Below are 12530 nucleotides of genomic sequence, written 5' to 3'. Positions count from 1 at the left end.
AGCGGCCATGGCTCACGGACCCAGCTGCTCCACGGCATGTGGGATCTTCCTGGACCGGGGCACGAACCCGTGTCCCCTGCATTGGCAGGCGGACTCTCAACCACTGCGCCACCAGGGAAGCCCCAAACCCCATACATTTTTTTTAACACCAAGCATCATGCCTACCCTGCTTTTTCACAAAGAATATCAACATATTTTGTGGCATTAACAGACTGTAAGGCTTCAGCCTGCATACATACTGCAAACTTCCTTTGAACAGCAGGTCCACTTATCAATGAAGCTCAGGACGACTTCAGCTTCTCGTTCACAAATTGGCGAGGGCTCTTCATCACAATCAGGTTCTATGGGAATAATGCTTCCATTCTCCAAACATTTGTACAGGGCACATTCGTCAATGCCCCCATTCCAAACTTCCCCAGCAGTTCGAGGCTGGTCTTCACTATCAGTGCACGCTTAAAAAGATGGTCAATGTTATATCACTTAGAACCTGGGCACGAAAATAAACCAAGCTGTGATGTTTTGATTTCAGACTGTGACTTGGCCCAGTGACACAGGTAACATGTCCCGTTATCTACCCTTTCTCAGCTTCTTCTTTTTGTTCATCAGCTACTAGCTTACATTTTTCTTTAATGAAATTTTTATATTCCACAGAAAATATTTTTCCCTTCTACAACTATCTGTAAATTTGCATGTCCTCTTCTATAAATAAGATGATTTGTTAATTTTTTAAATTCATTTTAAGTCTTGTTAATACAATTTATTTAGCTTGAACAAACTTGGTAACATAAATTTTAATTGGTTTTAAAATATCAACTGTTAAAACTGGCATTAGAAAACAAGGTAGTCTCTACCTCACATTAACATGTTTGTCATATCAAAATTCAAAACATTTCAGCTTTAAAATCTAAATGTAGAAAGTAGGTAGTCAAGCAAAATATTATTTAGTGACTCTATTACTTTTATTATGAATGTTTTACATAATGATAAATATGGCCCTCTAGTAGTTCTTTTAAGGAATAATAAAGATAAATGAAGTGACCACCATATTCCCAGCCTCCAGTGAATTTCTCTTACTTTATTTACTACCAAACCAATCTCACAGGTCCCTAAAAACAAATATAACCATGTATATTCTCAAATTCTTCCACAAATACTTCTTCAGTGGCAAACACAAACTTTTTTCTGAAACAATATATGCATTTCACTTCTACTTGCCTTTCCCTTGAATTACTAGCGTTACTTCTGACCATAACAATGAGCCCTATGATAGATAAAGTACTGCACTGCAATTTTCTCAGTTGGGCCCTTTTTTATCCACAACCACCACGGAGACAATGTGTCAGGATAAAATGGTTTGAAAATGAAAGTAGAAATACTCAATGTTTTCTCCCAGATAACAACACTTTCTGAAATTTCTTGAGTGTTTATTTTTCTCTAGGCATTGTTACAAAACTCCTTCTATTATTTTATGTATCCCCACACTAACCTTGTGGGATAAGTCCTATTATTTTCCCCATTTTGCAGATGCATAACCTCAGGCTCATAGAGGTAAAGCTGAATCATTAATACGTGAAATAATTGAACTTTCAATTCAGTCCACACACTATTCTCTTCATTCTTAATTTGCCATATTCTTTTCCAGTTATTATAAGCATAAGTAGAGATTAAAACATACCACCACCAAAGTCCCTAATTCTGGTAACTTCAACTGAAATCATATTAAAATCAAATTACATACTCTCTTCCTTTCCAACACTTAAGGTGACCTTTAATCAGTCTTTCTCAGCACATCTCTCCAAGTTCTAAAAAAGTATTACTTATTTGCTGGGTCCCTAAGATGTCATTTTGTACTTCTCTGCTTACCACATTCTTCCTCTGGAATGCACTGAGTTGACTCTGGCCTGTGAAGAATGGTTCCATTTTTGCACACACAGTCTTCTCTTAAATCCAGACATGAAGAGTGTCCATAGAACCATCTGTTCAGACATGTTCTTGCTTCACAAGGTCGCACGCAGGGTTGATATTCCTTCCCCTCTGGGCAACTCAAAGCTATAAATAATAGAGGATTTGTGGAATTTGCTAATGATAAAAGTGACCTACTTGAATTCTAGTAAAAGGAAGAAATGTTAGTTTTCTTTCTGAAAATAAATTTTGCACATTTTCAGTCTCCTCAAAGTCTACTTTTCATGTATTACTTAACTATAAATTAGAAACAAAAGAATCAATGAGTATTTTTGGCCATCTTCCAGGTGTCCAGCTAGTATTATGTTATAGCAGGAAAAATTCATCTGATTTATATCAAATAAATACGACCAAAACGCAGCCCAAATTTGGTTGGCATAAATATAGAATCAACTATTATGAAGTTACTGCTCTGTGCAGTAGGAGGAGATACAACAGTCCACACAGAATAAGCACAGAAACATGTTTTAAATATGCAACTCAACCAAGTCATAGAAAAGGAAAATCCCGCGTATTTAGGCTTAATCCTTCACTGTCAGAAGAAACTACCATTGCTGAGCAGTTTCTAAATTATGTTTCAGAAAATTCTTGTTGATTTTCAGTGATCTTAAAAAGTCATACTGTTAAAAAATGAACATGCAGCTGGTGGAGGTGTAAATTGGTAACATCTCAGTAGAGAACGATTGTAATAGTAAAACTGAAGATGTCGTATGTTCCCAGTGAATCAAGTAACCCCACTCTTGAATAGTGAGTACCTCTGGGGGAGTAGGGAGAGGAAAGGGACAAGAGAGGGTACACCATGAGCTGCTTTATTTCTGAAGTGGAGTCATGTAACTGGTGTCTGTGATATATTATTCTTTATCTGTGCATTTTATTCTTTTGGGGGGGGATGAAAACCTTTTATTTTGAGCATTTTAGTAACATTCATTTTGAAAACCTTTTACCATTGAATGGCTATAATTAAATTAACAATATTTTCTGTAAAATGTGCCCAAGTTTGTTGAAAAGTTTAATAAAAAATTTGTATGAAGTTATAACTTGATGAGAAAGCTTGAGCCCTATGTATAAAAATGGCCAAAGGATAAATATAAAAGAAAAAGGAAATACAAACATGTATCTGGAAAAATATTGAACCTAGATATTAATCAAAGAAAGCCAGAAAGACTGGTTTCTAGGAAGTAGATATTATGTTAGGAAGAAGGAAAAGGGGGAAGAAAAATCTCCAACCTCTCCACAACCAACGTGTAAGGACAAGCATGGGAAAGAGAGGCAGGTTGAATGAGGACCAGCAAAGTGTGCTGTAGGATATAAGATTAAAATCCCCTTCAAACCTCTGTGATTTCTTCAATATTTCAATCTATTTTGCTAACTAACGTTTGTGGACTAGGTTTCCTTTTGGGAGAATTGAGGCCTACTTTAAATCCATTCATTCATTTATTCGAATTGAAATATGGTTGACGTACAATATTACGTTAGTTTCAGGTATACTGCATAGTGATTTGACACTTGCATACATTATGAAATAATCACCACAATAAGTCTAGCAACCATCTGTCCACATACAAAGTTATTACAGTGTTATTGACCATATTCCTTATGCTGTATATTAAATCGCCTAGGCTTATTCACTTTATAACTGGAGGTTTGTATCTCTTAATCCCTATCACCTATTTCACCCCTCCCCACTGGCAACCACCCATTTGTTCTCTATTATCTAAGAATCTATTTTTGTTTGTTTTTGGTTTTGTTTTTTAGATTCCATATTGAGATCATACAGTATTTGTCTTTCTTTGTCTGACATATTTCACTTAGCGTAATTCCTTCTAGAGCCACCCATGTTGTCACAAATGGCCATATTTCATTTTTTATGGCTGTGTAGTATTTCGTTGTGTATATACCACATCTTCTTTATCCATTCATCTATAGATGGGCACTTAGGTTGTTTCCATTTCATGGCTACTGTAAATAATGCTGCAATGAACATAGGGGTGCATATTTCTTTTTGAGTTACTATCTCTGTTTTCTTCAGGTAAATACTCAAAACTGAAATTTCTGGACCATATGCTATTTCTAGTTTTTTGAGGAAACTCCATACTATTTTCAATAGTGGCTGTACCAGTTTACAAACCCACAAACAGTGCAGGAGGGTTGCCTTTTCTCCACACCCTCACCAACACTTGTTATTTTTGTCTTTTTGATGACAGTCTTTCTGACAGGTGTGAGGTGGTATGTCATTGTGGTTTTGATTTATATTCCTCTGCTGGTTAGTGATATTGAGCACCTTTTCATGTGTCTGTTGGTCACCTGTATGCCTTCTTTGGAAAAAATGTCTATTTAGATATGCTACACGTTTTTTAATTGGGTTGTTTGTTTTCTGATGTTGAACTATATGAGTATTTTGGATATTTTGGTTATTAACCCCTTAGCAGACATGTATTTTGCAAACATCTTCTCCCATTCACTAAGATGCTTTTCCATTTTGTTGATAGTTTCCTTTGCTGTGCAAAAGCTTTTTAGTTTCATTTAGTCCCATTTGTTTATTTTTGCTTTTATTTCCCTTGCCTGAGGAGACATATTCAAAAAAATATTGCTAAGACTGATGATGTCAAAAAAGCATACTGCCTATATCTTTGTCTAATTTTATGGTTTCACAGCTTACATTTAAGTCTTTAGTTGTTTTGAGTTTATTTTTGTGTATGGTTTGAGAAAGTAGTCCAGTTTGATTCTTTTGCATGCCACTGTCCAGTTTTACCAACACCATTTATTGAAGAGGCTTTCTTTCCCCAAATACATCTTGCTTCCTGTCATAGGTTAATTGACCATATAAGTGTGGTTTTATTTCTGGGCTCTTTATTCTGTTCTGTTGATCTATGTGTCTGTTTTTGTGCCAGTAGCATACTATTCTGATTACTATAGCTTGTAGTATAGTTTGAAATCAGGGAAGGTTATATGTCCAGCTTTTTCTTTCTCAAGATTACTTTGGCTATTTGAGGTCTTTTGTGTTTCCATACAATTTTAGAATTGTTTGTTCTAGTCCTGTAAAAAATTTCTTTGGTACTTTGATAGGGTTAGCATTGAATCTCTAGATTATTTTGGGTAAATGATAATTTTAACAATATTAATTCTTCCAATCCATGAGCATGGCATGTTTCCATTTGTTTTTTTTTTTTTTTAACATCTTTATTGGAGTATAATTGCTTTACAATGGTATGTTAGTTTCAGCTTCACAACAAAATGAATCAGTTATATATATACATATATTCCCATATCTCTTCCCGCTTGCATCTCCCTCCCTCCCACCCTCCCTATCCCACCCCTCCAGGCGGTCACAAAGCACCGAGCTGATCTCCCTGTGCTATGCGGCTGCTTCCCACTAGCTATCTACCTTACGTTTGGTAGTGTATATATGTCCATGCCTCTTTATCGCTTTGTCACCGTTTACCCTTCCCCCTCCCCATAGCCTCAAGTCCATTCTCTAGTAAGTCTGTGTCTTTATTCCTGTTTCACCCCTAGGTTTTTCATGACATTTTTTTTTTTTAAATTCCATATATATGTGTTAGCATACGGTATTTGTCTCTCTCTTTCTGACTTACTTCACTCTGTATGACAGACTCTAGGTCTATCCACCTCATTACAAATAGCTCAATTTCGTCTCTTTTTATGGCTGAGTAATATTCCATTGTATATATGTGCCACATCTTCTTTATCCATTCATCCGATGATGGACACTTAGGTTGTTTCCATCTCTGGGCTATTGTAAATAGAGCTGCAATGAACATTTTGGTACATGACTCTTTTTGAATTATGGTTTTCTCAGGGTATATGCCCAGTAGTGGGATTGCTGGGTCATATGGTAGTTCTATTTGTAGCTTTTTAAGGAACCTCCATACTGTTCTCCACAGTGGCTGTATCAATTTACATTCCCACCAACAGTGTAAGAGGGTTCCCTTTTCTCCACACCCTCTCCAGCATTTATTGTTTCTAGATTTTTTGATGATGGCCATTCTGACTGGTGTGAGATGATATCTCATTGTAGTTTTGATTTGCATTTCTCTCATGATTAGTGATGTTGAGCATTCTTTCATGTGTTTGTTGGCACTCTGTATATCTTCTTTGGAGAAATGTCTATTTAGGTCTTCTGCCCATTTTTGGATTGGGTTGTTTGTTTTTTTGTTATTAAGCTGCATGAGCTGCTTATAAATTTTGGAGATCAATCCTTTGTCAGTTGCTTCATTTGCAAATATTTTCTCCCATTCTGAGGGTTGTCTTTTGGTCTTCTTTATGGTTTCCTTTGCTGCGCAAAAGCTTTTAAGTTTCATTAGGTCCCATTTGTTTACTCTTGTTTTTATTTCCATTTCTCTAGGAGGTGGGTCAAAAAGGACCTTGCTGTGATTTATGTCATAGAGTGTTCTGCCTATGTTTTCCTCTAAGAGTTTGATAGTTTCTGGCCTTACATTTAGGTCTTTAATCCATTTTGAGCTTATTTTTGTGTACGGTGTTAGGGAGTGATCTAATTTCATACTTTTACATGTAGCTGTCCAGTTTTCCCAGCACCACTTATTGAATAGGCTGTCCTTTCTCCACTGTACATTTCTGCCTCCTTTGTCAAAGATAAGGTGACCATATGTGCGTGGGTTTATCTCTGGGCTTTCTATCCTGTTCCATTGATCTATCTTTCTGTTTTTGTGCCAGTACCATACCGTCTTGATAACTGTAGCTTTGTAGTATAGTCTGAAGTCTGGGAGCCTGATTCCTCCAGTTCCTTCTTTCGTTCTCAAGATTGCTTTGGCTATTCGGGGTCTTTTATGTTTCCATACAAATTGCAAAATTTTTTGTTCTAGTTCTGTGAAAAATGCCAGTGGTAGTTTGATAGGGATTGCATTGAATCTATAGATTGCCTTCGGTAGTAGAGTCATTTTCACAATGTTGATTCTTCCAATCCAAGAACATGGTATATCTCTCCATCTATTTGTATCATCTTTAATTTCTTTCATCAGTGTCTTATAATTTTCTGCATACAGATCTTTTGTCTCCTTAGGTAGGTTTATTCCTAGATATTTTATTCTTTTTGTTGCAATGGTAAATGGGAGTGTTTTCTTGATTTCACTTTCAGATTTTTCATCATTAGTATATAGGAATGCCAGAGATTTCTGTGCATTAATTTTGTATCCTGCCACTTTACCAAATTCATTGATTAGCTCTAGTAGTTTTCTGGTAGCATCTTTAGGGTTCTCTATGTATAGGATCATGTCATCTGCAAACAGTGACAGCTTTACTTCTTCTTTTCCGATTTGGATTCCTTTTATTTCCTTTTCTTCTCTGATTGCTGTGGCTAAAACTTCCAAAACTATGTTGAATAAGAGTGGTGAGAGTGGGCAACCTTGTCTTGTTCCTGATCTTAGTGGAAATGCTTTCAGTTTTTCACCATTGAGGATGATGTTTGCTGTGGGCTTGTCATATATGGCCTTTATTATGTTGAGGAAAGTTCCCTCTATGCCTACTTTCTGCAGGGTTTTTATCATAAATGGGTGTTGAATTTTGTCAAAAGCTTTCTCTGCATCTATTGAGATGATCATATGGTTTTTCTCCTTCAGTTTGTTAATATGGTTTATCACATTGATAGATTTGCGTATATTGAAGAATCCTTGCATTCCTGGAATAAACCCCACTTGATCATGGTGTATGATCTTTTTAATGTGCTGTTGGATTCTGTTTGCTAGTATTTTGTTGAGGATTTTTGCATCTATGTTCATCAGTGATATTGGCCTGTAGTTTTCTTTCTTTGTGACATCCTTGTCTGGTTTTGGTATCAAGGTGATGGTGGCCTCGTAGAAGGAGTTTGGGAGTGTTCCTCCCTCTGCTATATTTTGGAAGAGTTTGAGAAGGATAGGTGTTAGCTCTTCTCTAAATGTTTGATAGAATTCGCCTGTGAAGCCATCTGGTCCTGGGCTTTTCTTTGTTGGAAGATTTTTAATCACAGTTTCAATTTCAGTGCTTGTGATTGGTCTGTTCATATTTTCTGTTTCTTCCTGATTCAGTCTTGGCAGGTTGTGCCTCTCTAAGAATTTGTCCATTTCTTCCAGATTGTCCATTTTATTGGCATAGAGTTGCTTGTAGTAATCTCTCATGATCTCTTTTATTTCTGCAGTGTCAGTTGTTACCTCTCCTTTTTCATTTCTAATTCTATTGATTTGGGTCTTCTCCCTTTTTTTCTTGATGAGTCTGGCTAGTGGTTTATCTATTTTGTTTATCTTCTCAAAGAACCAGCTTTTAGTTTTATTGATCTTTGCTATTGTTTCCTTCATTTCTTTTTCATTTATTTCTGATCTGATTTTTATGATTTCTTTCCTTCTGCTAGCTTTGGGGTTTTTTTGTTCTTCTTTCTCTAATTGCTTGAGGTGCAAGGTTAGGTTGTTTATTCGAGATGCTTCCTGCTTCTTAAGGTGGGCTTGTATTGCTATAAACTTCCCCCTTAGAACTGCTTTTGCTGCATCCCACAGGTTTTGGGTCGTTGTGTCTCCATTGTCATTTGTTTCTAGGTATTTTTTGATTTCCTCTTTGATTTCTTCAGTGATATCTTCATTATTAAGTAGTGTATTGTTTAGCCTCCATGTGTTTGTATTTTTTACAGATCTTTTCCTGTAATTGATATCTAGTCTCATGGCGTTGTGGTCAGAAAAGATACTTGATACAATTTCAATTTTCTTAAATTTACCAAGGCTTGATTTGTGACCCAAGATATGATCTATCCTGGAGAATGTTCCATGAGCACTTGAGAAAAATGTGTATTCTGTTGTTTTCGGATGGAATGTCCTATAAATATCAATTAACTCCATCTCGTTTAATGTATCATTTAAAGCTTGTGTTTCCTTATTTATTTTCATTTTGGATGATCTGTCCATTGGTGAAAGTGGGGTGTTAAAGTCCCCTACTATGAATGTGTTACTGTCGATTTCCCCTTTTATGGTTGTCAGTATTTGCCTTATGTATTGAGGTGCACCTATGTTGGGTGCATAAATATTTACAATTGTTATATCTTCCTCTTGGATTGATCCCTTGATCATTATGTAGTGTCCTTCTTTGTCTCTTCTAATAGTCTTTGTTTTAAAGTCTATTTTGTCTGATATGAGAATTGCTACTCCAGCTTTCTTTTGGTTTCCACTTGCATGAAATACCTTTTTCCATCCCCTTACTTTCAGTCTGTATGTGTCTCTAGGTCTGAAGTGGGTCTCTTGTAGACAGCAAATATATGGGTCTTGTTTTTGTATCCATTCAGCCAATCTGTGTCTTTTGGTGGGAGCATTTAGTCCATTTACATTTAAGGTAATTATCGATATGTGTGTTCCTATTCCCATTTTCTTCATTGTTTTGGGTTTGTTATTGTAGGTCCTTTCCTTCTTTTGTGTTTCTTGCCTAGAGAAGTTCCTTTAGCAGTTGTTGTAGAGCTGGTTTGGTGGTGCTGAACTCTCTCAGCTTTTGCTTGTCTGTAAAGGTTTTAATTTCTCCATCAAATCTGAATGAGATCCTTGCTGGGTAGAGTAATCTTGTTTGTAGGTTTTTCTCCTTCATCACTTTCAATATGTCCTGCCACTCCCTTCTGGCTTGCAGAGTTTCTGCTGAAAGATCAGCTGTTAACCTTATGGGGATTCCCTTGTGTGTTATTTGTTGTTTTTCCCTTGCTGCTTTTAATATGTTTTCTTTGTATTTAATTTTTGACAGTTTGATTAATATGTGTCTTGGCGTATTTCTCCTTGGATTTATCCTGTATGGGACTCTCTGTGCTTCCTGGACTTGATTAACTATTTCCTTTCCCATATTAGGGAAGTTTTCAACTATAATCTCTTCAAATATTTTCTCAGTCCCTTTCTTTTTCTCTTCTTCTTCTGGAACCCCTATAATTCGAATGTTGGTGCGTTTAATGTTGTCCCAGAGGTCTCTGAGACTGTCCTCAGTTCTTTTCATTCTTTTTTCTTTATTCTGCTCTGCAGTAGTTATTTCCACTATTTTATCTTCCAGGTCACTTATCCGTTCTTCTGCCTCAGTTATTCTGCTATTGATCCCATCTAGAGTACTTTTAATTTCATTTATTGTGTTGTTCATCGTTGCTTGTTTCATCTTTAGTTCTTCTAGGTCCTTGTTAACTGATTCTTGCAATTTGTCCATTCTATTGTCCATTCTATCTCCAAGATTTCGGATCAACCTTACTATCATTATTCTGAATTCTTTTTCAGGTAGACTGCCTATTTCCTCTTCATTTGTTAGGTCTGGTGGGTTTTTATCTTGCTCCTTCATCTGCTGTGTGTTTTTCTGTCTTCTCATTTTGCTTATCTTACTGTGTTTGGGGTCTCCTTTTTTTTTTTTTGCAGGCTGAAGGTTCGTAGTTCCTGTTGTTTTTTGAGTCTGTCCCCAGTGGCTAAGGTTGGTTCAGTGGGTTGTGTAGGCTTCCTGGTGGAGGGTACTAGTGCCTGTGTTCTGGTGTATGAGGCTGGATCTTGTCTTTCTGGTGGGCAGGTCCACGTCTGGTGGTGTGTTTTGGGGTGTCTGTAGACTTACTATGATTTTGGGCAGCCTCTCTGCTAATGGGTGGGGTTGTGTTCCTGTCTTGCTAGTTGTTTGGCATAGGATGTCCAGCACTGTAGCTTGCTGGTCGTTGAGTGAAGCTGGGTGCTAGCGTTGAGATGGAGATCTCTCGGAGATTTTTGCTGTTTGATATTATGTGCAGCTGGGAGGCCTCTTGTGGACCAGTGTCCTGAAGTTGGCTCTCCCACCTCAGAGGCACAGCACTGAGTCCTGGCTGCAGCACCAAGAGCCTTTCATCCACAGGGCTCCTTAATTTGGGATGATTCGTTGTCTATTCAGGTATTCCACAGATGCAGGGTATATCAAGTTGATTGTGGAGCTTTAATCCGCTGCTTCTGAGGCTGCTGGAAGAGATTTCCCTTTCTCTTCTTTGTTCTCACAGCTCCCAGGGGCTCAGCTTTGGATTTGGCCCCGCCTGTGCGTGTAGGTCGCCGGAGGGCGTCTGTTCTTTGCTCAGACAGGATGGGGTTAAAGGAGCCGCTGATTCGGAGGCTCTGGCTCACCCAGGCCGGGGGGTAGGGAGGGTCACGGAGTGCAGGGCGGGCCTGCAGCGGCAGAGGCCGGCGTGACGCTGCAGCCTGAGGCGCGCCGTGCGCTCTCCCGGGGGAGCCGTCCCCGGATCCCGGGACCCCGGCAGCGGCGGGCTGCACAGGCTCCCCGGAAGGGCGTGTGGCTAGTGACCTGCGCTCGCACACAGGCCTCCTGGCGGCGGCAGCAGCGGCCTTAGCGTCCCATGTCCGTCTCTGGGCTCCGCACTCTTAGCCGCGGCTCGCGCCCGTCTCCGGAGCTCTCCCAAGCAGCGTTCCCAATCCCCCCTCCTCGTGCACGAGGAAACAAAGAGGGACGTAAAAGTCTCTTGCCTCTTCGGCAGGTCCAGACCCCTCCCCAGACTCTCTCCCGGCCAGCCGCGGCGCACCAATGCCCTGCAGGCTGTGTTCACGCCGCCAACCTCAGTCCTCTCCCGGCGCTCCGACAAAAGCCGGAGCCTCAGCTCCCAGTCCCGCCCGCCCCGGCGGGCGAGCAGACAAGCCTCTCGGCTGGTGAGTGCCGGTCGGCCCGATCCTCTGCGCTGGAATCTCTCCGCTTTGCCCTCCGCACCCCTGTTGCTGTGCTCTCCTCCGCGGCTCCCAAGCTCCCCCACTCCGCCTCCCGAAGTCTCCACCCGCGAAGGGGCTCCTAGTGTGTGGACACTTTTCCTCCTTCACAGCTCTCTCCCGCTGGTGCAGGACCCGTCCCTATTCTTTTGTCTCTGTTTAGTTTTTTCTTTTGCCCTAACCAGGTACGTGGGGGGTTCCTTGCCTTTTGGGAGGTCTGAGGTCTTCTGCCAGCGTTCAGTAGGTGCTCCGTAGGAGTTGTTCCACGCGTAGATGTATTTCTGGTGTATCTGTGGAGAGGAAGGTGATCTCCGCGTCTTACTCTTCCGCCATTTTCCCGGAACTCCCTCCATTTGTTTTTGTCATCTTCAATTTCTCTTATCAATGTCTTATAGTTTTCCAAGTACAAGTCTTTTACTTCTTTGGTTAGATTTATTCCTAGGTATTTTGTTATTTTTGATACAGTTGTAAATGGGATTGTTTTCTTAATTTCTCTTTCTAGTAGTTTGTTATTAGTGTACAGAAACACAACAGATTGATGTATATTAATTTTGTACCCTGCAACTTTACTGAATTCATTTATTAGTTCTAATAGATTTTGGTGGTGTCTTTAGGATTTCTATGTATAGTATTATGTCATCTGCAAACAGTGACAGTTTTACTTGTTCCTTTCCAATTTGGACACCTTTATCTCTTTTTCTTGTCTGACTGCTGTGCCTAGGACTTCTGATACTATGCTGAATAAAAGTGGTGAGAGTGGGTGTCCTTGTTTTTTTCCTGATCTTAGAGGAAATCCTTTAGCTTTTCACTATTGAGTATGATGTTGGCTGTAGTTTTCTCATATGTGGTCTTTATTATATTGAGGTAAGCTCCCTCTGTACCCACTTTATTGAG

The 12530-nt window shown here is 39.2% G+C and overlaps 1 protein-coding gene across 2 annotated transcripts in view; it reads right to left on the bottom strand.

Moving 5' to 3' along the window:
- OTOGL (otogelin like) overlaps positions 1 to 12530 on the bottom strand; it is a gene marked incomplete at both ends in the record, with an annotated part of 153818 nt that overhangs the window by 18816 nt on the left and 122472 nt on the right. For both annotated transcript variants that reach the window (XM_082849594.1, XM_082849595.1), the window contains 2 exons: positions 240 to 452; positions 1864 to 2049. In XM_082849594.1, the coding sequence (XP_082705720.1) occupies positions 240 to 452; positions 1864 to 2049 (399 nt within the window). The remainder of the gene's footprint in view (positions 1 to 239; positions 453 to 1863; positions 2050 to 12530) is intronic.

This window comes from Leucopleurus acutus (genome assembly GCF_964270905.1).
Source record: "Leucopleurus acutus genome assembly, chromosome: 11".
Lineage (NCBI taxonomy): Eukaryota > Metazoa > Chordata > Mammalia > Artiodactyla > Delphinidae > Leucopleurus > Leucopleurus acutus.
Note: the sequence above shows the minus strand (reverse complement) of the source record. Positions and strands in the feature narration are given on the sequence as shown.